We start from the raw sequence: 25,238 nt of genomic DNA, 5'->3' as shown, positions 1-25,238 counted from the left end.
AAGTGAGTTATTACTGGGAGGGTATTGTGTCAGCATCATTTTATGGTTAATATTTGTTTGCTTGAGAGGGTCAAAGTTAAATGTGTAGTCATATATAACAATAATGTGTTTCTGTCAATTAGTACTGTACTTAATCCCCAAACCCCATGACTGTACTCTATACACTGTTTAAAGCAAAATATTTGTAGCAGTGTAGCTATCAAATCAATAAAGGTAATCAGATAAGCATGTACTATGAGGTATTTGTATGTTTGTGCATACAAGCACAAATTTATGGACTACAATCAGTACATGAGTTGAAAAGCGCACTGGATGAAAGAAAGGATGCATGCTTAATAACGGATACTAACACGACCAGTACTTGCCTTTACATCCAGGTTTTGTCCTAAAAGCTTAGCACACAGGTGAAAACTTTGTGGTTCCAGAGCACACAAGACAAACATACAGACAGATGGACATGCATTTAATTTGCCTGCCCTATCAATGTATTATATACACACTTAATTTTTAGTGATTTCCTGATATGTGTTACACATAATATACAAGAGTTGAGGTGTCTGTAGTTAGCTACTGACATATACTTATATCTTAGCATACATGCAGGTAAACACTTAAACACTTTTTGGTACCGTGGCTTATCCTAGCTTTGCACACCGTAGATAATCACCAACAAAGTTTGAACGTTAAGTACAATTGCAATTTTAGAAGAAATGTACTGAGCATACAGAACAAACAAGTGCATAGTTTAGCACAAAAACCACTTCAACTGGTTGATAAGATAATCATCTTCCATTTAAATGGAATGCAGATAACTGCAATTTTATATACGTATAATTGTAGTAGTTGTTTAATACATATGGACTGCACCTGTGCTTGCTATAAGACTTTGAAGATACTTATTGTAAAGATGTGGACTTCTGTTGGTATTATTGTGTGCTATATACAACTATATGAAAATATTTCCAGGATAGTTCATGGCTTATGCATATATGAAATTACTATACCATGCTGGTTTTAGGATGTTATGGTCCTAGGATCACTGCTGAATATGCAATGAACACGAACACTGTATATGCAGATTAACTTACAAAGTATATTTGACACAGAAATGGAAAACAATGACTATAGCACATGAACTTGCATTATATTAAAATAACTGCATTGAGTCAGAGCTTGCTATGGTCATTTTACTCCATAACCATCAACAAGTAGTAGTAGTAGTAGTAAAGAGAGGGTTTTCAATTACTAGTGAGTTTTTGCTGCTGTAACTGATTCCACTAACATTAGATGCAAGAGAGCCTCGATTGCCTGGTTGTGTCATCACAGGGTCAGCAACATCTGTTCGTATGGATACAAATGGGTCATTGTAAAGTGGATTTGCATGCCTTGAAGATTCAGTAACAGCATCCTCACTTACATTATATGGTTCATCAAGAAGTTTGATGACTTTCGATTTCAATCGACGGTTTTTGATACAGCATCGTACCAGCAAGATTATCAGTATAATCATAATAACAGCCACTACTACAGTGATGGAAGCTACTATAACCAGCATGTTAATATCTGATGGGTTATCTTGTTGAGAGATTAGACTATATTCAGTTGGACCACAAAATGCTATCTTGCCATTCTTTTCTATACAACAAAATGTGCACGGTCTGTCAATAAAATTGACACAAGTCAGAGATGTGTTGTCACCACATGGGTGAGAGTTATTGGCACACTCATCAAAGTCAACACATTCATTTGTTTTGTTATCCCAAAAGCAACCAACTCCACAATGTTGACAGTTGTGGAAGTATGGAGGGCTACACACACAAGTGTCTGTTATAGTCTGACATTCTCCATTAAATGGACAAGGACTCTCTTTGTCACAGACAGTTGTGTCTTTTTCACAAAGGTCACCAAAGAATGGTAGTGGGCAGGCACAAGTAAACCCACCAGGTTGATTATAACAGGTCCCATTGTTCTTACATGGCATACTTTCACAGTTATCAGTAATGTTTTCACATCTCTTTCCAAAAAAGCCTTTACGGCAAGTGCAGTTGAAGTCATTAAACAGATCAATACATCTAGATGTTCCAAGTGGATCACAAGGCATATCGGCACATTCATTGGTCTCATTAAAACAATTGGGAGGATCATATCCCGGTACACAGTCACACGTGTAGTTATCAATACCTCCTTCTCCATCTTTGCATCTCCCAATGGTGTTGATAGGGTGACATGGACTGCTTTCACAATAATCTATGTCAACACAAGAATATCCATCTCCTGAGTAGCCAAGTTCACACACACATGAAGCCTGTCCCGGTTGATATATGAAGCAAAATGCATGTTCATCACAGGGATTGCTTGTGTTGCAAGTTGACATGTCAATAATGGAGATACTAAAATGTTGGGTGATTGTTAAATTACCTGAATCAGTAGCCATCACATTAAGAAATAGACTGTAAGCTCCAGGTGTTAATACTTCAACCAATATTAGATTCTGGCCTGATATTTCAAAGAATAAATCAGCATCTCCACCAATAACAGTTATGATATGGAAGTCATTGTGGTCTTCATCTATCACAGTAAAAGTCTCAACAACAATCCCAGGATGTGTGTCGCTAGGTACAACAACAGAAGTGTAGCCATCATGAAATGTTAACCCATTTGGTGACTCATTAATGTCTTCTACTTCCACTTCAACATTGTAGGCATATGAGAAATTTCCTTCTGGATTGACTTCCAATATAGAAATGCTAAGGGTAAATGATGACAATGCTTCATAGTTAATTGATTGCCTGCTTACAGACAGATACCAATGTGAAGAGTTACGACCAATAACAAAAGGAGCACTTGCTGAACTTAAAGTAAATATATGCACTGCAGTACTGTCACCATCAGGGTCCACAAAGTTGAACACACCCACAGGTGTACCAGATGGAGAATTTTCGGTCACAACATTAGGCACTAAACTAATACCACTAATAGGTTCATTAACATTAATAATATCAACCCATAGTGGAGCAGTGATACTTTCAAAGCCATCAGAACACCTGATTTCTATGTATATCCTATCTATTTCCTCAAAGTCTATTGATCCATTAGTTTGGAGAGTGAGTCCAGTAGATGTTATGGTAAAGGAATTAGGGTAAGTGATATTAATAATTTCACATGTATGCCTTTGATTCACATCCTCATCTGTCACTGTGATTTCTGTAACTGCTTGACCTGAACCAGTATTTTCATGGATCTCTACCTCTGGAACAGTCAGTAACATTTCCATCTGTCCATCTGGGATAGTATACAGAGCATTAACAAATCTTATTTCAGTTGGAGGATCATTATTATCAGTTATAGTGACTTCAATGTCTTTACTGTACACTAGTCCACCATGATCATAACAGTCAAGTGTTATCAAAAATGATCCGGTTGCTTCATAGTTGATGGTAGAGTTGGAAGTGATCAGAGTGATGTCTGTTGCAGTGTTCACTATTCCAAAATAATATGGTGATGGCTGAGTCAACTGACATTGGAAAGTTTCATTGTAGTCATGATCTTCCACAGTGACAGTAGCTACAAAATTACCTGCTGGTTGATTTTCTGCAGTTTCATATGTGGATAAAAGAATTTCATATGGTGCTTCATTAACATCACTGATGGTTATTGTCAAAGTTTTCAGCCTATTTAAATCACCACTGTCATAAGCCACAACATCAAATAACAGCGTTGGTGATTCCTCAAAATCAAGTGTTGACATAGTGTAGACAACACCTTGTTGATCTACCCAGAAATTGTCTGATACACCAGATGTATCAAAGGTGTGGCTGTCTGCAATGTCCTCATCGATAACCTCCAACCTACCAATGGTTGTATTAATAGCAGCATCTTCAGGGACAACTGGGGCAGTGACAAAGAAGACATCACTTGGTGCATCATTTAAATCTGTCACTTGAATATTAATAGTAACAGTGATACTATCACCTTCAGAGTCAATACTTTGAATCGACACCTGATACAATGATTCTTCTTCAAAGTTTAGTGGAATTACTGTTTGCAATTCATTTCCAGAGATGCTAAACTTGTCGGTGTTGTCAAGAATTAGATATGTAAAAGTGTCCCCAACATCTTCGTCAATGGTGTCAAGATTTGCCACTCGTGTTGATGGTGGCATACTTTCAGCTACTTCAAATAATCCAGTGTTAGATTCAATACCAGTAGGAACATCATTGATGTTCAAGACATTCAAACTGAACACCTTTGTGTAAAACAGTTGTCCCTTATCTGAACATTCTACAGTGACACTATGTAATGAATGCTGTTCAAAATTAATTGTACCAGTCACAACTAACACAAGTCCTTCTATGCTAAATAATCCATTATTATTATCAAGAAGAACACAAGAGAACTGTTCTGTTGCATCAGGGTCAACCACAGAGATAGACCCCACCATGGTACCATTTGCTACATTTTCCTCTACCATCAAATTGTCAATTATAATATCAGTAGGTGGTTCATTCTGATCCACAACTGTTATATCTATACGTCGTGTAACCGGTGTAGTTGTGTTATCAGTGACACTAAGTGTAATGGTGTGAACTTGAGATTCTTCATAGTTCAGTGCACCAATCAGTCTCAGTGTATAAGTGTCATTGTGAGCAATATGAGTCAGCTAGAAGTGAACAATTGATACATTAGTATACAATTAATAGTAACTATAATGCTTACCGTAAACTTGTTTGATGGATCATTGACCTGAAAAGTCAGTGGTCTTCCTTCGGGATCATCAGCAGTAAGGATTCCAACAATGATATCACTTAATCCTTCACGTACTGGATTGTAATGCAGTACGATATTCTCTGGAGGCTCATCAACATCAACAACCTATACAATAAGGAATTCAAAACATTTACTAAATTATGAGTTAAGTTATTTACCTGAATACTGAATATCTGTAGTTTAAAATGGTTAGTACTATCAGTTACTCTCACTATGATGTTGTATGCATTTTCCTCTTCATAGTTAAAGCTTACAAGTGACTGTAGGACTTGGTTACCTCCACTTTGTACAAGTATAAACTTCCCTCTTGCATTATCATCTAGTTGATATGTTAGAGTCTCACCAACATCCATATCATAGGCTGTAACAATACCAATTGTAGTATGCAATGGACTGTTCTCTGGTATTGTATTACTGTCTAGTGTTATGTTGATTGGGGGTTCAGCAGCATCACTGATTTCAATTACAAACCAAATTGGATTACTTTCAGCCATTCCATCACTACAAATGATACTGATGTTGTGTATGTTCATTACACTCTCGTGATTTAAAGGTTGTGCAACTACCAAGTGATTTTCGTCTATACCAAACAGTCCACTAGGATTGTAATCCAACCTGTATGTTAGTTGGTCACCATCATCTTCATCCATTCCTTCAAGAGATCCAATAATTTGACCAACTGGAGCATCTTCACTAATCACGGAATTAGACAGTGTTATTGTAGTGGGTGGATCATTGACATTCAATAGTTCAATTAGTACAGTATGTGTGGAAGAGTGTCCATTTGTATCAGCAATCTCAATGCCAAGGACAATGTGACTCCCATATACACTTGTTTCATAATTAAGTGTGTCACCAGACAGCAATAATAGGGGAGGATTAGATGACTGATCTACACCAAAGTATGAGGAAACTCCTATATAATCTCTCAAAGTATATGAGATAGCATCACCATCAGGATCAGTGGCAGATAGTTGACCAATTGTCTGAGGAGGTGGTGTGTTCTCTGGTACACAGCCTGAATTAGCTCTAGCTGGAGAACAAGTGTATGTTGAACTTGGGGTGAAGGAAAAGTTATCTGGTGCTTCATTTTCATTAATGACAGAAATAGTTAGAGTTTGGGTAAAAGTGAGTGAACCTTTATCTGCCACTCTTATCATAATGGAAAATGAAGAAAATGTTTCATGATCAATATCATTGTTAACGAGTAGAGAGATTCCCTCAATTCTTACTAAGTTACTATGCACGCCTGACAACAATGTGAACACATGTGTGTCATTAAGGTCTGGATCATTAGCCATTAAGTTTCCTATTACACTATCTAATGAGCTGTGCTCATGTACTGAAGAAGATGATAGTGAAATTCCTGTAGGAGCTTCATTGGTATCTGCAAGTTGAATGGATAGTTGTCTAGTAAGGCTAAATCTACCATTAGTTACCCTCATGGAAATTGTGACACTGTGACTAGGGTAAGCTTCATAGTTTAACATGCTCGGATCACTAACAATTAATTGAAGATTATTAACCACTAAGCCATAGCTGGGAGTTAAGGCTACTGAGTGAGTGCCACTAGGATCTTCATCTTCAACTGTAAAGGTTGTCAGTGTTTGTCCAATAGTAGGATTTTCTCGAATTGATAAAAACAATGGACTAATGTTAGTTGGTGCATCATTGCGGTCTTGTACTGTTATAGTTATTGTACTAATGGTACTCAAAGATGGCGAAGCTGAATCAGAAACTTGAACACTTAGCAAGTATTGAGACTGACGTTCATAGTTCAAACTTGATGCTACAATTAGTTGGGAATTACTATTCAATGCAAACTTACCCCCACCTGTGGTTAACAGATTAAACCTAACACTTTGGCCTACATCAGGATCAGTAGACTGCAATGACCCTATCACAGTGTTAATAGAGGTATCTTCTGCTATAATGTTATTTGATATGGTAACAGTTGATGGTGGTTCATTTTCATTGAGAATGTGAACAGTGAGACTAAATGTTGCACTCATTTGTGGACTACCGTTATCTGTTACTAGTACTCTGATTGTATAAGATCTAGCTGCTTCATAGTTTAGCTCCCCATTAACAACTAAATTTCTGTTTTCTATTCTAAACTTTCCTCCAGCACTATCTACTAAAGCAATGGTGTGGGTTTGGTCAAGATTGCGATCAGTCACAATAAAGGTACCAATGGCAGTGTCTACAGGAACATTTTCTAATACACTACTAGCAGATAACATTACACTTGTTGGTGCCTCATTAGGTAATGGAATAGTACACGCAGCACTAGCAGCCTCCCAGTATCCAGTAGATAAGCAACTTATGGTATCACTTCCGGAAAGATCAGCATCACCTTCTGTACATGTTATATTACAGGAGTCCCCAACATAATGAGGTGCTGAACAAGTAAATGTGAATCCACTAATTGTTGGTGGACTTGGACATTGTATGCGACTACAAGTGCGACTGTTACCATCAAGTGTGTACCCAGTGTTACAGGAACACTGATAAGAGCCGGGTTGGTTCACACATACCTGACTACAACCTCCATTATTTGACTGACACTCATTAATATCATTGCAGCTACGACCATCTGGAGCTAGAACATACCCAGACATGCAATAACACTGATAGGTAGAGCCACTGACACATCGATACTGGCAAGGATTGCTGGCACAGTAATCTGGAGAAATACATCTGTTAGTAATCGGATCGTAAGTTTGTCCACCTGAACATCTACACTGAAATGATCCAATAGTGTTAACACATTCTCCTGGACATGGATGACCCATCACACACTCATTAATATCATCACAAGTATGAAGGTTGGAATTGAGGTTGTATCCAGCCTGACAAGTGCAGTAATACGACCCAACTGTGTTCTGACATGTTTGTGCACATCCTCCATTATTGTTTGAACATTCATTCTGGTCTGTTGTTATACAGCTACACTAAATACAATACCATATTATAAGACACTTACCAATGCATGTACGTGAGCTCAGGGTGAACCCAGTAATACACCTACACTGATAACTTCCCACAGTGTTGGTACATATTTGAGAGCAGCCTCCATTACCGGATGAACACTCATTAATGTCTGGTAAGAGAAGCAATAGTGGTGGCTGCTTGTAATATGAAATGTATACCTGAACAAGTTTCTTGATCTGAGTTAAGCATGTACCCAGCATTACATGCACAATAATGACTGTAGAATGACTCCACACATCTGTGTTGACATCCTCCATTGTTGAGCAAACACAGTGCTGCAAAAGAAAGATGCATCAAACAATTAGATATTTTGGTGACATTTCTGTATATGGAACATTTTATATGGATACTTGAAACCATAGCAGTGCTGGTAGCTGTATTTCATAAACTGATTGAAATTAAACAAGGCACTCAAGGCACTTGTTACAAGTTGCCCACTGTATGCAAGTTCAACTGTAGTCAGAAAGTAAATGTGATAGCAGTGATCGTTTTAAAATTGGTAGACGATAATATGTAGACTTACATTCTCCTCCTTGCCGGTGAGGGTGAACAGCATGTACTCCTGTAGGCCTTAAAAATCCACCAGTTATGCTGACATGATCCAGTCCTGGAGTGTGTTTGCTTACTCCTTCAATGGAATGTTGAGTCCAGTCACTCCAGTATATACGTTCACCAAACTGAGTTAAAGCATATGGATGGTAGAAGAGCCACTTAATAAAGTTACAACATTATTTCCATTCAGGTCTCCTCTTCTTACAATGTCGGTCCAAGCATCTGCCCAGAACAAGGTAGGTTCAAAATAGTCAACAGTTACAGCATTTGGCCACACCAAGTTTTGTGTAACTATGTATCGTCGGTTGCTGCCATCCAAATGCATTTTTTCAATACGAGGGTAGTAACCCCACTCTGTCATGTACAAAGCATTATTGTGAGGATCCAATGCTATTCCTCTGGGCTCATCTAAAGAACTGCTAATAAGTGTCCTACGAAAATTTCCACTGAGATCAGATTGTTCTAATCTGTTTCTCCCAGTATCAGTCCAGTACATTTTGTTGTTGATCCAGTCAATAGCTAGACCATCTGGAACATCCAGTCCTACAGTGAAATCATGTGTGTAGTGTATGTAATACATTGTTTGTTAATGTGCAATGGAGTAACTTGGAATAAACATACATCCAGGGGTGGATCCAGAGTTTGGAGAGAGGAAGGGCAGTAGCTAAATATCAGCAGGGGGTCTGGGGGCACAGCCAATATATAGGCATATAATGGCATCCACAGCCAATTCTCAGTATAAAAACTAGCATTTGCAGTAACATGTCATTAGTCTCCTAAATAAGTTTGTAAATAGGAAACACTTGTGAAAACTTTCTATAACTGAGTGCATGCAATGACTGTTCTATTGGAGTATATGAAATATTTCTTACAAGCGATTTGAGGATGAGTACAGGTGGAAAGTGAGCACATTCCTCTCCCCTTCTCCAGACTGCTTTCATGGCTGCTGATATAGCAAACATTTTGGTGTTAAGTTCAGTATACATATACTTATTTAACACTATTTAATGTTCATGTCAATGTGCATGCTGGGTGTCAAGGAAATGATGAATAAAGAATACAAACAAACAAACAGACAGACAGACACATACAGCTGTATAGTATTACATATAAACTAGCACTGATATTTGTACTACATGCAGGACTTCATTGCCCTAGTAACACTTCTTCACTCAGTGTGCTTAACTTTGTGACAAAAGCTAAGCATTAAATTGTGAAGCTATTGTAGTGTTTGGTATAGGCATCTGGCTATAGACAAAGCATGGCATTCTACAGCACATCTATTTTCAATACGTTTAGCCATGCAGTATAACCTACTAAGTGATATGTACCTATGCTCATGCTTGCATATCCTACATCCTACCTCTTTATCATCAGCTTCCTTAAAAACAGCAATGTATTACTCAGTGTTATTGCACATGCAAAACCTTGTTATAAGAAAGAAAATGTTAGTATTTGAAAAGATAAACACACAGTGGGGAGAAAGAAGGTAGCATGAAAACTACATGGAGAGGGAAAAAGGTCCACAAAAAGGCTAGCAGAATAAACAAATGTTGCTCAAAACAAAGTGCTCAGTTTAGAAAACAACCAAAAGCAGGAAGCAATTTTCAAAACTTCAAAATATATAATAGCTGCACAATTTCACTAAAGTGCTATGTAGATATGCACCATTTACTGCTGAGGAAGTAACATGATGAAGAAAGAAGTGGATAAACATAGAACTTTATACTAATGTGATTCACAATACCAAGAGTTTATAATATACAGTACTAAGGAAGAGTGTCAAACTGCCAATATAACCTGTACAAACACACTCAGTAAAATTAGACTTTTGAAATTTTTGATCCAACTGATACATTTACTGGTGGAAGGCAAGTGTTGATATGTGTTGAGATGGTGAAACCTTTGTACAAACCAAGGAATTGATATTCCATCTTACTCAGTGTATTTGCTGGAATGTACTCCTTTTGGACACTCTCTCTTACTACTTTATATTATGAATATGAACCCTTGACAATACTACACCATACCTGATATTAGGGTGATAATAGGAGATCCAGTAGATAGAGGAGCACTTCTAATGTGGCCATAATTCACATCTGACCAGTAGATCCTGTCATTAGAGTAGTCAAAATCAATTGCAACACCATTGGATAGTCCTGTGACAATGATTCGATGCCCAGTTCCATCAAAGTTTACCCTGCGGATATCAGTGGTGCTGACAAAGAGTAAAGAAGCTTCAATTTCATTGGGATCTGTTTGGCAGCTAACAAATGGACCTATCAATTACAAGTAAAATAGTTCCACAATCATACTGATATGTATATATTATGTATACATATATATCAAGGAGATGAAAAATGAACAAGTAATTTTTGAGTATGGATTGAATGTCAAATCCCAAGATTCATGATTGATTTGCGCGATTTCATTGCCCATGGTACATTTGATTGAAATAATAATTATTAGATTTCATTATATTAGGATCAAAAATTCAAAATGTATATACTACATGTTAAAATTTTTCAGATCACTGTAAGAGTGTAAGTGAGCAACAAGATTAGGTACTCATTATACACTGACACCATAATTATATAGAGCTATATTTTGGATGTTCTGGTATCCATAATGAAACTATGGCAGTGGTTTGAGATTTTTATTTCACAGCTGTGGTTGTGGTCTTGTGGTTACGAATTGAAACTGAATTCCTGTAATTCCCCACATGAGGTCATTGTTTCTGGGGGTTAACAAGTTCTCTACTTACAAAATGCAAGCTCAGCTAATAGCATTGTGTGTGAAGTCTAGACCATGTACTTTCATTAATAATAATGGGTTAAACTATTATAGGTTTCACACATGCTTGCATGCACTATGTTATGTCCTCCTGACACTATGTGTGTGTTGTAAACTTTAAGTTTGAGTCTGTATACTGATTGTGTACATTTACCTAAAACACTTTTAAATGGTATTGACAGCAAAGCCAGCCTAGCCAGGCACTGATCCAGAAATAAATAAAGGTGGGTGGCTACCCAGCCTAGCCCAGATTTTAAGTTGAGAGTCCTGAATGTCTTATTATTTACATCAGGGAAGAGCAGACACTGTTATTGTCTGGCTTGTACAGTGAAGCGCATGCACAGTAGCATGTGCACTGTGCTCTTATGCACATATAATGTCTGATCATGAGTTAACACTAATGGTTAGAACAATACATCATTCTGTAACACCTGCATGTGTACATACTACACATTCCTCTCTTGTATGTGATATGTAGGAGTCACTAGGAGATGATAGCTTAGGTTTGCTCCATTAAATAGCTTAATGTGAACTATATCATCTCCTACTGATCACATGTTCCTAATGGTATAAACATTTCCTTAAAAGTTATAGCTATAATATTCCCTGTATGCTTTTCACTACTTAACCAACTTTAAAATTTTACTAATTTTCACCTGTGCACATATACCAGTAGGAGATGCAGACACTGATCCAGAAATAAACCAAGGTAGGTGGCTGGCCCAGATTTTAAGATGAGAGTATTGAATGTCTTGGTAGTTACATCAGGGAGGAAGGACTGACAATATTATCATCTATAGCTAGTATAGTGCAGCACATAGTTAGTAGCATGCCCTTGTGAACATAATAAGGCCTGGCAAACTTGATTAATTGTTTCTCATCCCCACCCACATCCCTACCCCACTGCCTCTAATTTCATTATTGCTGTTATCAATCACGTGCACACGTATTTTGATGTTAGGAAGGCTGGTTATCATTTTACAGCACAGCAAATGTCACTTGCACCTCAGAAAAGGTGGTAGCTAATACGTAAGAAATAGTTCTTAAAAGGTTTTAGTTATATACCAGACAGCTTGATTTGGAGTATTTTCTTTACTAATGAATAATGAAAAATGACCTCCCACCCACATGGAAATCTGAACTGATTTTTGTGGATGAGAAACTAGTAATCAAGTTTGCCTGGCCTAATTTAATGTATGGTTAAGACAAAGTGTAATACATCTGTAACTCCTGTGCACATACTGCACATTCCTCTGTCATATGCGATATGTAGGAGATGATAGTTTAGATTTACTCCATTGAATAACTAAATGTGAACTATCATCTCCTACTAATGACATGCCCCACAAGAAGAAACATCACCTTAAAGGTTACAGCTATAATATTCTCAGTATGTTTTTCACTACTTAGCCAACTTAAAAGTTTGGGGCAGTCGCATTATTCCACATCTTAGGGTGAATTACTGTAAGGTTATAGCCAGCTAGCATTGGAATCTGATGCAATGCAGGGATTTAGTTTATATTGATTATAACGAAAGAGTGTTCATGATCAGTAATATTTGGCATTATTCAATAATGCAAATCTGAGTGGCTGCAAGGCCATGCATGGTGGGTGGCTAGCCACCCCATCCACCCCCTCTGGATCAGTCCCTGCTAGCATACTGTAGTCTCTTATGTGTTTGCATTTCCAATTATGCCACAGCCTTTAAGTTGCAATTGAACCATTGCAATACCTCTAAAATATGCATCAACTCACTCAACAGTAAGATCATCCACAAACTAGTAAGCATAGCATCAACATGTGCATAATTTGTACCCCTTGCAACTACACTGCAATACATTATACAAATAGTCCAAGTTGAAAATCACTGCACACAAGCAAAAGTTACATAGATGGCAGTTTATATAATAGTGTTGTATACATGACATATTTATAAATTATGTCACTGTGCAGGGAAAGTTTTATAGTCACTGAAACCCCTTTATTTTCCCCTACTATTTGATACTTGACAACATTGATATTAAGGCATAATGTTTTGTAATTTTTGAAGGGCACCCTCAAGACCATGCTGAGACAGTGATAATGGGAGGTACAAGATAATTGCCAAACTATAGTTACTGACACCACTGTAAAGAATCATAAGGATCATAAAGGTCAACAGTTTATTAGCCCCACAACATGCTAAAGGCAATGGAGGGTAGGCAAGTTGGACCCCTATGAATTAGCATTCCGGGGTCTCATGAATCTGAACACATGCAGTTTCTGATTACTGCATGTACTCAAACAACCCAGTTACAGTAGTGGTTTGTATAATTGAGTAGTTGGGATTAAGTAACTTTTATGCACATGCACTATATCACAAACAGCAGCAGTAATGCATTGCAAGACGTACTTATGTTGGTTAATGATTAACATCCTTTACTGCACGTTTGTGGTAGTATTAGTGATCCTGCATAATTTATTTTTAAAAGAAACTAGTAGTAGTTAATGAATGATTATTGCATGAAAGTGTCTGTCTTTTGTATAACTCTTCTTGTCATTATCATCTTAAGAGATGTGCTAATGGGAGATGAAACATTTTGTGAACCTTTAACGTGCAGCATGCACCAAAATGGAGGGTTCATAAGAATCTGGTTTCTTTCTGTATTATTCACTGCACTTTAAGAAATTACAGCAATTTTCAAATACTAAACAATCTCACAAGTAAGGGTTTACTCTTGTATGGTACTTCTATGACACTTTAGTGCTACATGCATCATAGCACTTTTAGTTTCTACTACAGCATGTTTGCTTTAACAAAGTACAAAGTCCATTATCCGCTAATATTCAGTACTCCTGTTAGCATCATTGTCATCAAGTGAGTTGTTACTATATGTTCTATATAGCTTATACGGATATTGCAATAACTCTGCATATTTTGTACGATCATTTACATAAAATGTTTACGTGACAAAATGTGTGTAGCTTATCAATGCCATACACTGTATTCCAATCCCTAGTAAAAATGTTGGTATTTTTCCTTACTCTGGTTGTGTACAAGTTATGCTAGAAAATGTGGTTGCAAATCAACCACTCACACGGTACCTACAGCTTTCCTAGCTAAGAAACAAGCTGGGTGTCATACTTGGTTCCAAGTGCATAGCAGATAACCTGCGATCAACATCTTCTAGCTATGCTACTGTGCTGATATGTATGTTGTCAATATACTACAGCAAAGTATCACTGTAGGTAGCTAAATGCATATAAAATGCATATAATAGAGATTTTGCTTGTATTTTTTGCATATGTGGTAGTCTGAAGGAAGCAGCCCTGGTCACCAGGTATGCATCTGATAGTGGATCTGTATTTGTAATTATTTTTGTATGTATGTGCATCATGTTTGCAATTGTTTCTGCCTGTGTCTGCACAAGTGTGGTTGTAACTTGTGTGTGCATGTTTTGTTTCCTTAGTGAGGGAATGTCTATCTTGAGCAAAGCTGCTATCACTTCATCACAACGCATTTTCTTAGCACATGATTGTCCTTAATGGAATACTTGATTGTAACTTAGTTATGTCCTTGTTTAATTTTATGTGTTCATTTTGTATGTCATGTTCTGGTTTATTTTTATACTTTCCTCGCCATGTTTGTACTGTGCATATCACACGTATAGTCCCATGTGAATCACCTTAAATGTAATTCACATTCTAGTTAAGCATTTTGCTGACTGCTCATAGTGAGGAAAAAACATGGATGGCATCACTTGCTAGCTTAGTCACTACATGGTATGATGCACTACTTCAGAAACACACTTGCTTTGAACCTAAAGAGAGAAAACCATCATTAGGATGTTTAAAGCACACGATTACAATACCTCGAATGCAGACTCTATAGCTTGCAAAGCTTTGATGGATGGAGTAAAAAAAATGGCCCAAGCAGCCAACCACAATTGTTGAGTATAGCGTTCTGTACCCTAGGCCTGAAATTAATAAGGTTTGCTAGATTTGTGCTCACAAACCGTTTGCAGATGGTCGGTGGTGTTGAACGGACATGTTAGCTCTACCAGTTGAATCCTACAATGTTGCTCATTATAGGCCATTAGCTTGAACTGTTTGCTAGTGAACAGTTAAGAAAATACTGGGAGAGCACACTCCAGGATAGTATGGGATGACTCTGGAAGCACATCGAGGTACTGTTTAAGATATTTGGTTGCCAAATTCTCCAACCTAGTGATAGCAGATCAGGGGGTAGGTCATGACGCATTGAAGCCCACGTACACTATGAAACACTAGTTAATTAAATGCAGTGATACTACTGTTGGAAGTAACAGATCATACATCAATGATCCTATTACGGTCATTTAAAATCACTGTTACTGTAAAAACAGTGATTACCATACACCATCACTATAAGCCCCCATTTCACCATAACAGCTGGATTTTTTTCAATTAGGAATCACACTGTTGCAAACAGCAAACAAAGTAGAACTGAAATACGTATCGTGCCTCATCATCAACTTTTTGCACAGAGACTGTTAGCTCATGTGAAATTCTTCCAGTGTTCCTGCAATACTATTATGAATTCATGTGAGCTTGTCCTACTCCAGATGGACCAACACAATCTACTGCAAGACGAAAACAAATACCGTATAGCCTAAACATTTTCAATGTAATGTTGTTAAAAAAATATATATACATATATATATATATATTTTTTTTTGCGGATTTGCAAACACTCCCAAAATGTATTAGACTATAAATGCCATTCCAAGAAAATAAAGGCCACTCCAAGAAAATTCCTTGTTTCCCATTTCATTGACCTCAAAAAAATACATGCGGGCGGGCAGGCGGTTCACTATCCATTATAGATATTTCCACTTATCTTCAAAATTCATAACTAACCTATACAGGTAAGAGTACAGTAGAAACAAACTAAGAACCTGAACAGTGAAAAGCTAGCTAAATAGGATTTCTGAATCAAGGAGTAGTCACCTCCATACCACCAATTGCATGCACTTGCGACCGGGATCAAGATTTAATCAAGTGATCTAGGGGTACTTTTGTAGTGAATCAAGAGATCAAAGCATCCGCAAAAGTGGCAATCAAGCACCTTTCAAAGCTAACTTTGGGCAACACGAGAATTTACTAAGCTTTTATGGTTGACGATCAAGAATCAAGGCACTTGGAAAGATGAAATCAAGTGATAAAGGCAATATTTTGGCGATCAAGCTTCTTGATCCCGGTCGTGAGCGCATCTAATTGGCGGTATGGAGGTGACTACCCCTTGCGATCGAATGTTAAACTAGTTATTGCTATGCAATCACAGGATAAATAAGGAATAAAATGTTCAGTTGACAGCAATAATGAATGACCATGAGGGAAAAGAATCTGAATGCGGGTGGAATTTTCTTGGATCATAGATACTACACCCACCATCAGCACCATGTAGTATCTTTTATTATTTTTATTATTAGCACTTTACAGTGACCAGCACTGAAGGTCTGACAGCAACATGTGCTGCAGCCTTAGGATTGCCTAACCTACAAGGACTTAGACCGAGTGACTTGACTTTACTGACTGAATAAGGTGTAACAGAAAAGGGGCCAAAGTAAGGAAAAAATCCCTCCAGCCCCAGGATTCGAACTGCAGGTCACCCAATGTCTAGTCGGGGCCACACTCAGTCTTCCTCCCGGAGGGATGGATTTTCTTCCTTAAACCTAAAGTATTTATTATTAGCACTTTACAGTGACCAGCACTGAAGGTCTGACAGCAACATGTGCTGCAGCCTTAGGATTACCTAACCTACAAGGACTTAGACCGAGTGACTTGACTTTACTGACTGAATAAGGTGTAACAGAAAAGGGGCCAAAGTAAGGAAAAAATCCCTCCAACCCCAGGATTCGAACTGCAGGTCACCCAATGTCTAGTCGGGGCCACACTCAGTCTTCCTCCCGGAGGGATGGATTTTCTTCCTTAAACCTAAAGTATTTATTATTAGCACTTTACAGTGACCAGCACTGAAGGTCTGACAGCAACATGTGCTGCAGCCTTAGGATTACCTAACCTACAAGGACTTAGACCGAGTGACTTGACTTTACTGACTGAATAAGGTGTAACAGAAAAGGGGCCAAAGTAAGGAAAAAAATCCCTCCAACCCCTATGCTTGGATCGAATGGCCTCATGTACATGCCGCCCCAACCAGTCTCTTAAACGCGCACGTAGACTACAGCCGTAGTACAATGTCAGTCACCTGTGCCAGATGCCTATTATGATAAGATAAAGGACAATTAGGTGTCCTCTACCATCTGATGCGCTTACCCACCTACATGAAGATCAAGATGAAGATGCAAATTCTTACTGGCTTCTAGTTTCTGTGTCTCACTTTCGAAACCACCATCTGATGACTCCTCACTCAGCGAGCATTTCTGCTTCGAATCTTCTTTCCCCTACAGACTAGCTAGGCTACGTATACGTTTGGTATAGCTATAGTCCTGGGCGTTTATCTTAACACGTCATGGTAGGCTAAAAATATCTCAGCAGTTCCGGATATTTGCTCTATTTTTAGTAACAATCATCTATTTTTAGTAACAATTCGCTTCAACTATAAAAGAAGTTATACAGACAGCAAATCATGGTATATCTACAAAGTGAGTAATTGTAGCTACTTAACAATGATGAATGCAGTAAAATGTGTGGTAGTTGGAGATGGTACAGTTGGGAAAACTTGCATGATGATGAGCTTCACTACAAACAATTTTCCTGGAGATTATGTCCCCACAGTGTAAGTTACTCCACATATAATAATAATAGTACAAGCATGATATATTTACTCTATACAGGTTTGATAACTATGCAGAAACAATGGTGATCAATGGTAAATATGTATCACTGAACTTGTGGGACACTGCTGGACAAGAGGATTACGACCGCTTGAGACCGCTGTCCTATCCACTAACAGACATTTTCTTGATATGCTTTTCAGTGATCAGTCCAACATCCTATGACAATGTAGTGGCAAAATGGTACCCAGAAATCACCCACCATTGTCCCAGTGCACCTATCATTCTAGTTGGCACAAAAACAGACTTGAGAGATGACAAAGAGATAGTGCAAGAGTTACAAATTAGAGGGAAACAGCCACTCACTGCTACACAAGGACTTGCAATGTGTAAGAAGATTGGAGCAAAGAAGTACATTGAATGTTCAGCTCTAACACAAAAAGGACTCAAACAGGTTTTCACAACAGCTGCAGAGATGGGAGCATTCCCTGAAAATTTTGTGTCAAAGAAGAAGAAGAAGGCCAGATGCAGAATCATGTAATTAGATACACAATTCACGCTTATACGTGCATGCCCTGGAAACATGAACTATTATGTACAATAGGGTAACATAATACGTGTACAGATTTTAAAAAAAAATTTCTATATTTGTATTTTCATTGAGATGTGTATACAACATAATAAAAAATGAGTTCGATGACAACTACCAGTTTGAAGGCGGTGATTTTCTCGGCTCCCAAAGTGGGTTTGGTTTCTCACGGGCTTGTTTTAGTTCTTCAAGATCCCTTAACAGTGCTTGCTAATAACAATGTCACTATGTATATGTACATTCAGAAACATGTTCCATACCTTGTATTCATTTTTTTTTGTAATCTTCCATTTGAAACAGTTCATTATTCTACCTTTTTCCTTTTTACAACTGGAAAACTGCCCATAAATGTAAACTTGATGAAATTGATTGTATGATGCTATAGGAAGAAATCAAAGTCACCCACACACGTTTAGATAGCAAAGATGATGTGTGGCCCCAGGTATTACACACATTCAATACAAAGTTATAACTACTATATACTGATTAAAATAACACATGCATGAAGAGTTTAGTTTACTAATGAAGGCTGTTAATGTAAGTGCAAATAATTGATTCTCTGCTATTAGTGTAAGCTGTAGCTTTAAGTAGGGGTGAGGTTTCCTAAACAAACTGCTCGTGTATAAACAAACAATGATTGTTGGTCCAGTTTTCTATGCAGGTTCATGGAAACTATCCTTGAAAATGTGTCAATGTGTATCAACAATTGTTGTGAATTGTCAAACTTTGAGCTAAATCAAGACACACGGTAGTGTGTTGTGCACCCAAGAAAGTATATTGACAGGAAGAAAGAAAGCAGCATTTTTAAGTACGCATAGCTCCATTATCTCTTCTCCAAAGCACATCATATTTGCATTATAGCTGTCGGGTAGGCCAAACAACAAATTTGATTAAATTCACACCAGCCATTTACAAGATATGGGTATTCAAAGTTTCTGTATAATTTCTTTGTTTTTTCTTCTTAAGCTGTAGGGGGGCTATGGGGTATTCAATTCATTTTCACACACTTTGCAAAACTTGATATAAAAAGCAAAAATGTAACTCGATTGTCTTGATATTTGGAACAAATGAAGAGCATATAAAGGTGAATTCACGTACCAAGTTTGCTATGAATCTCATGAACATCCAAGAAGTTATGTTCTTGTAAAAAAGGATCAAACTTCTGTCATAGTTACAATATAATTATAGAAAATTGTTGTGTACTGATCATTGTAGCAGTGCCTTATGATGGTTTGAATGAAAAGCAATAGAGTTATAGCTGCAAAGATATAAAGCAAACACCAAACAAGTGTAAAATTGAGGGATTGAAATACTGTAATAGAGCTTTCACCACAGGGTAAAAAATGTGCACAAAATGTCAAGAGAGAGGGAAAAAAAACTCACCATAGTTCGAACCAGGGGCTTCTATACCTACAGTAACACCGACATCCTTAACCACTGAGCAACTGCTATCTTACCTGATCACCTCACTTAATTTCTATTTTATACAGTAAATGAAAATTCTAATTTATATCTGCTAATACCATACCTATTTCACTGCCTGTACAAAAGTCTCAATAGTAGCAGTGAAATTTATCCCGTATTTCACTGACAGCAGTGAAAAAGTTGTAATTGCAATTTCATTGGCTAGAATTTATGTTAACAATGTAGCGCCAATTAGTGTCGACGCATGTTTAGTACATAGTGACAAATTGCGTATATAGCAATGCGTATATGCAGCGAGTATGGTATTAACTGGGAATAGCATGGGTAGCAGTGAAATTTGGGATAAATACCACTCTTGTTGTATTGGAAATGGTAAATTTCACTCGGCTTCGCCTCGTGAAATTTATCCCCATTTCCAATACAACACTCGTGATATTTATCCCAAATTTCACTGCTACCCATGCTATTACTAGTACTTATAAAATGGATCTACTAATGGAAGTTCTAGATTGTTCTAGAACATACTATGCATTTTCTATTAGAAGTCCTCAAAAATGTGCTTTCTTAGAGTATTACAACAATATTACCAAATACCAAAATAAATCATGCAATATAATACATGTATAAGTCTGTCTTCAATATAATCATCATTGTGTCTATATAGAAAAGAAGAAATGTGAGTAAAAACAAATCCCAAAGTCAACCATAGGCTGATTTTGGGGCCTTATAAAGTACAAAAAGAAGTGAAATCCACACAAAACAACCAAGTTGTGAAATAATGGTATGGACTTAGAAAGCTTGGGTGAAAAAAGTTGTGAAATAAAAGGTGGTGGCCAAGAAATCGCTGCAATGATGTTAATGCTAATAAATTTCAATGATGGCTGTTGTATTGTTAGCATTAACATCACTGCAGCCATGTCTTGGCTGCCACCTTTGATTTTACAGCTTTTTTCACCCAAGATTTTTAAGGCCATACCATTTTTTCACAGCTTGGCTGTATTGTGTGTGTGTGTGTGTGTGTATGTGTGTGTATGTGTGTGTGTGTGTGTGTGTGTGTGTGTGTGTGCGTGCATGCGTGGATTTGACTTACAAGATGAAAGTTCAAGCCAAAGCATCCTTCTATTTGGTGCAAAGCAAACACTGGAAAAAGCTACCCATAGCACTTGACAATGATGGTCAATCAACAGGAAAGATGCAGGCCAGATCTTACATCATGATATATCTAATGAGGGATTTACCCAAGAGAATTACACAAGTTTCTATAGTATGTATGTTATTCTGCTGAGTACTCAGTCCCCATTTTCGTTGATAGCATTGATCTAGTTTAAAAGGTGTGACAGCATGCCATCACAGTTTAACATGTGGTATGCCGTTCAGCTAATTGAGTTAAACACTCACAGAGCCATGTTCAATTACTCTAATAGAATGCACGCCTTAGACAAAATACTCTAATAGAACAGTCATTTATACCATTAAGTTGTTGATGGCCAGATAATGAAGGGACCACTGTACTACAGTGGAACCTGTCTAAGCCAGTCAAATTCAGGCAAAGATTTCTTGGCCTCAATAGGCAGGTGGCTACTTTAGATAGGTGGATTAGTGTATAAACTTTGAATTTAAAGAGGTGGCTTTTCTATACAGGTGGCCGCTAAGACAGGTTCCACTGTAGTTATTATTCCCTGACATTATAATGGCACAATCAGAGAATTCCTAATTGTGAGCAAATTTACTGACCAGGAAGCCAAATAAGTAGTAGGTGAGGCCACAAGAGGTTTTAAATAGGTGCCAATATTTCAGTATAGAAGTACAGACACAGTTCAATAGACATCTATAGCCCTCCACCTATTGTTCCTTATAACCTGATGGACACTTCTCTTGATCACCCTCTAAGGTAAAATCATCCTTTACTTGTCAACGAATTGCTGCAAAGTCATAGAATGTACATCACTGAAGACATGCAAGGTTTTTCTAAAGCTTTCTTGTGGGTTCTTTTTGTATGACATGTTAGCCACTGTGAAATTGCTCAACCAATTTTGGTACTTTTCATATCAACAATATAATGGATGCACTGCACAAAAATGTCTCAGGATTGATCTGAGATAAAGTCTGCAACTTGAAGAATTAATATTCTCTAATCAAATGCCTTTAGAACTATTGTCATGTGTTAGGCTAAGTCTAACTCGGGGCGGCAGCCAAGTTTGTCTTTCTTCTGGTAGGAATGTTCATGTAATTTTTGCTACAACATTTCATAGGTTTCTCCCTACGCCTTGATATTCAGTCTGTTATAAGGTCAAAGTATAGATGGTTTGATTTTGTTGATCAGTTTCAGGTAGCAGCACTATCTACAGTGGAACCTCAATTATCCAAACCCCAGGGGTGGTCTATAAGTCTGAAAAGTCCATATCTCTGAAAGTGTGTATAAATGACCTTAAAATAGCATAAAGAAAAGAAAAGAAAAAATCATCAGCATTAGCAACTACCCTAATAGAACAGTCACTACTCTAATAGAGCAGTCATTTCCATAGTTCGGTTAACTGAGAATCTGGATAAGTGGGGTCTGGATAACTGAGGTTCCACTGTATGTGGTTATTAGACAACAACAAAAATGCTTCTTTCTCTGTAGCACAGGACAAGCACAGCAGCAATTGCATTGTGGGTCAGCAATGACCAGGACTACCTGCACGTGGAGTATTGTTAAATTTGAACCTTGCTAGCCATTTAGCTGAGGAATCTATACACTGAAATTCAACTAAATAGATGCAATTTTTGCAGACAAATACCACAATGGGTCAGTGAAACAGTCTCCAAAAGCTACCAAATAACAATACAGCTATCTTGCTTAGTAAACACATAGAGTAATCCAATACATGAAATAGACAATCACATGATTGAAATTAATACAAAATCAGTTTCATTAATGAAGAAAAACCCTGCAATACACTCCTTTTGTAATTATCAGTGTTAACTGTTCACTCAGGAGTTGCCTGGGCCAGCATAGGTGAATCTTATACTGTGATGGCATCATAGGTCCTAGGCTACAGATGTAGAATTAAATATATTCAAACTTAACTATTGTCATTTGATTTTCTCTTTCATTGGGAATGGGTTTTGGATGTATTTGCCACAATTTCAATTTTGATCACCAATTTCATGCATTGGATTGCTCTATGCAATTACTGACCAAGATAGCTGAATTGTTAGGTATTTATAAACATCATATCTTTGCTTTTTGAGACTGTATCACTGATTCATCGCCTGTCCTGGTATTTGTTTCCAAAACAAATTTCAGCCTAAGTGAGGCTTCACCATACTCTGCATGCAGATACTTCAACTAGTACTGGTCATTGCTCACCCCTCAGCACAGTTACTAATGTGCTTCCAGAACAGGAGTTCATAATATCCACAAATATTACAAACTCTTACTCCAGATCTAGAGGAAGAAACCTTTTTATTGTCACAAAAAGCCACACAGATTGTGCTACCACACCAACAAAGTCAAACTACCTATAGTTTGAGTTGACAACAGACAGCTTGAGCAATGCTGAGGGTACATAAAAGAGACCTACAAAATGCTGCACTGAAACATCATGTGATTTTAAGACATTCCTATCATTTTCTACCAGAAGAAGAGACAAACTTGGCTGCCACTCAAAATAGCCTAACACATGACAATGAGCAATATCCACGACTGCTTTTCTTGACGTTGCAATTACGTTTTGTGCATTATCTATAAACTCACAAAACAAATTGACCACCGTAGTGTGGGGACTTTGTACAGTAAGGTATTAGGCGAGATAGTGTTTCCCTATGATAGCATTTATAAACTTGAAAAAGGATGAAGGTGAGGCACATAGTATAATGCAATACAAATAAGCCTATTTGTCTACAAATTTAAAATTTTCAATCTGCTTTCCTTGTTGGAGTGCATTTTGGAGTACATTTTGCACTGTCACGGTAAGTGTACTGCTTCTTATCTTTATATCTCATGGAACGTATCATGTGTAAACACTACAAACAACATTTATTTCAAATACTGTGGGCCTGAAGCCCCTGCACTAACACACCATTTTGTCATCAACGTTTGTAATCGCAACGTCAAGAAACATCATTGCGGATATTGCTCATAGTTAGGTAGTTGATTGAAGAATATTGATTTTTCAAGTTGTGCGTGTAGCCAGACCACTACCTTATCTTTTCTATGTGGGTGGGAACTATGGATAATATTATATAAATTAATGCATAGACCTCAAATTGAGTAAAATCATAGATATTATACACTATGTACCTATATAATATCAATGGTTACATGTATATGATTAGTTAACAAATAAACTACTGCATAAGGCCACTCCAACTTGATTTCCTGTTTCCCGACCACCGTCCACATGGGTTTTTTTTTTTTTGCCAAGCCAGAAAATTCCATTATTCCATAAACTGACATATTCTAAGTATCATGTGATTGTTTTAGTCCGGATTCTTAATTAGACATGAGGGAAACACATGGCGCCAGAAACTGTGCTGATTATTTATGATAAATGATGCAGCAAATCTGTTCTTAGTTGAACTATATTACAAGTTAATTTTTTATTAGATCACATGATGTGCATGCATAGTGCAACTTATCCCTACCTCTCCTGACAGGCCATCCATTGATGATGAACTTCGCCAATGTTGAACAGTCTTCACTTCAATCTCAGTCACGAGTTTTGTGACTCGGAAACTGCGGCATTGAGATTCTCTGAGATACTTGGTGAGCTATTGCTATCACTACTTCCCAGAGAATATTCTTTGCCCATAGCAACCCAACTTGGACAAATTAATCTATTTTAGTTAGTTTTGTTTTGTATCCATCCTTTCCATGCCTACTTTGACCTTGGTCTTTGTGGTTGCATGTGACTGAGGAATTGTACATATTGTTTAACACTTCATCTAATTTTATGGTTCCAAAAAATGGAACTTGCTGCCTGCCAGCATGGCAAAGTTTGATGGGAAACAGGAAATCAAGTTGGAGTGGCCTAAGTAAAAGATTTAATGTCAACATTATCTACATAGGTGGTCATAATCTAACTGCTATAGGAAAAAATGAGTGGTATAGCTATGCTTCAGGATAAGTGTACAAACTTTTGTACTACCACAGGGTATGCACATATCATCACTGTAGTCTCGCGTGGCCAGACCGCTTTTTTCCGTATACTGGGTGGGGAAAAAAGGGTCTAGTGCAACTCCAATAGCTGTTTACTTCTGAGCCGTCCCCACATTCCGGGGACGCTAATTGAATAACATTGGTCACAAAGGAGGTGCCATGACGTCAGTAAACTACGAAGTATTCCTACACTCCTGCTCCGGTTGTGAGTCTTGTTACA

The 25,238-nt window shown here is 37.5% G+C and overlaps 2 protein-coding genes across 3 annotated transcripts; one reads left to right on the top strand and one right to left on the bottom strand.

The window, feature by feature from the left end:
* Nucleotides 1-1,012: 1,012 nt before the first annotated feature.
* Nucleotides 1,013-17,531, bottom strand: LOC136244346 (protocadherin Fat 4-like). 2 transcript variants are annotated; one of them, XM_066035921.1, is made up of 8 exons: nucleotides 17,405-17,531; nucleotides 10,344-10,592; nucleotides 8,285-8,856; nucleotides 7,920-8,036; nucleotides 7,754-7,870; nucleotides 4,926-7,702; nucleotides 4,717-4,872; nucleotides 1,013-4,660 (listed from the first exon to the last, which is right to left on the bottom strand). In XM_066035921.1, exons 4-8 carry the CDS (start codon nucleotides 7,948-7,950, stop codon nucleotides 1,202-1,204), a joined length of 6,540 nt encoding a protein of 2,179 aa, XP_065891993.1. In that variant the 5' UTR covers nucleotides 7,951-8,036; nucleotides 8,285-8,856; nucleotides 10,344-10,592; nucleotides 17,405-17,531; the 3' UTR covers nucleotides 1,013-1,201. The 2 variants fall into 2 exon arrangements, with proteins under 2 accessions (XP_065891993.1, XP_065891992.1); XM_066035920.1 differs by lacking the exon at nucleotides 17,405-17,531 and adding an exon at nucleotides 12,862-12,995.
* A 176-nt stretch (nucleotides 17,532-17,707) lies between these two features.
* On the top strand, nucleotides 17,708-18,639 carry LOC136244510 (ras-related C3 botulinum toxin substrate 1-like). The gene is made up of 2 exons (XM_066036095.1): nucleotides 17,708-17,863; nucleotides 17,922-18,639. Exons 1-2 carry the CDS (start codon nucleotides 17,754-17,756, stop codon nucleotides 18,400-18,402), a joined length of 591 nt encoding a protein of 196 aa, XP_065892167.1. The 5' UTR covers nucleotides 17,708-17,753; the 3' UTR covers nucleotides 18,403-18,639.
* The last annotated feature ends 6,599 nt before the right edge of the window (nucleotides 18,640-25,238 follow it).

This window comes from Dysidea avara, chromosome 14, assembly GCF_963678975.1.
Source record: "Dysidea avara chromosome 14, odDysAvar1.4, whole genome shotgun sequence".
NCBI lineage: Eukaryota > Metazoa > Porifera > Demospongiae > Dictyoceratida > Dysideidae > Dysidea > Dysidea avara.
The sequence above is the reverse complement of the archived record's forward strand: the minus strand, read 5'-3'. Positions and strand labels throughout refer to the sequence as shown.

What these genes read in the sequence shown, in the direction of transcription:
- LOC136244510 (XM_066036095.1), top strand. Translation starts at nt 17,754, where the DNA reads ATGATGAATGCAGTAAAATGTGTGGTAGTTGGAGATGGTACAGTTGGG. An exon ending in GGAGATTATGTCCCCACAGT is followed by an intron (nt 17,864 to 17,921) that starts GTAAGTTACTCC and finishes TACTCTATACAG; the next exon opens with GTTTGATAACTATGCAGAAA.
- LOC136244346 (XM_066035921.1), bottom strand. Translation starts at nt 7,950, where the DNA reads ATGCTTAACTCAGATCAAGAAACTTGTTCAG. An exon ending in AGATCAAGAAACTTGTTCAG is followed by an intron (nt 7,871 to 7,919) that starts GTATACATTTCA and finishes TTCTCTTACCAG; the next exon opens with ACATTAATGAGTGTTCATCC. An exon ending in ATCCATCAAACAAGTTTACG is followed by an intron (nt 4,661 to 4,716) that starts GTAAGCATTATA and finishes GTTCACTTCTAG; the next exon opens with CTGACTCATATTGCTCACAA.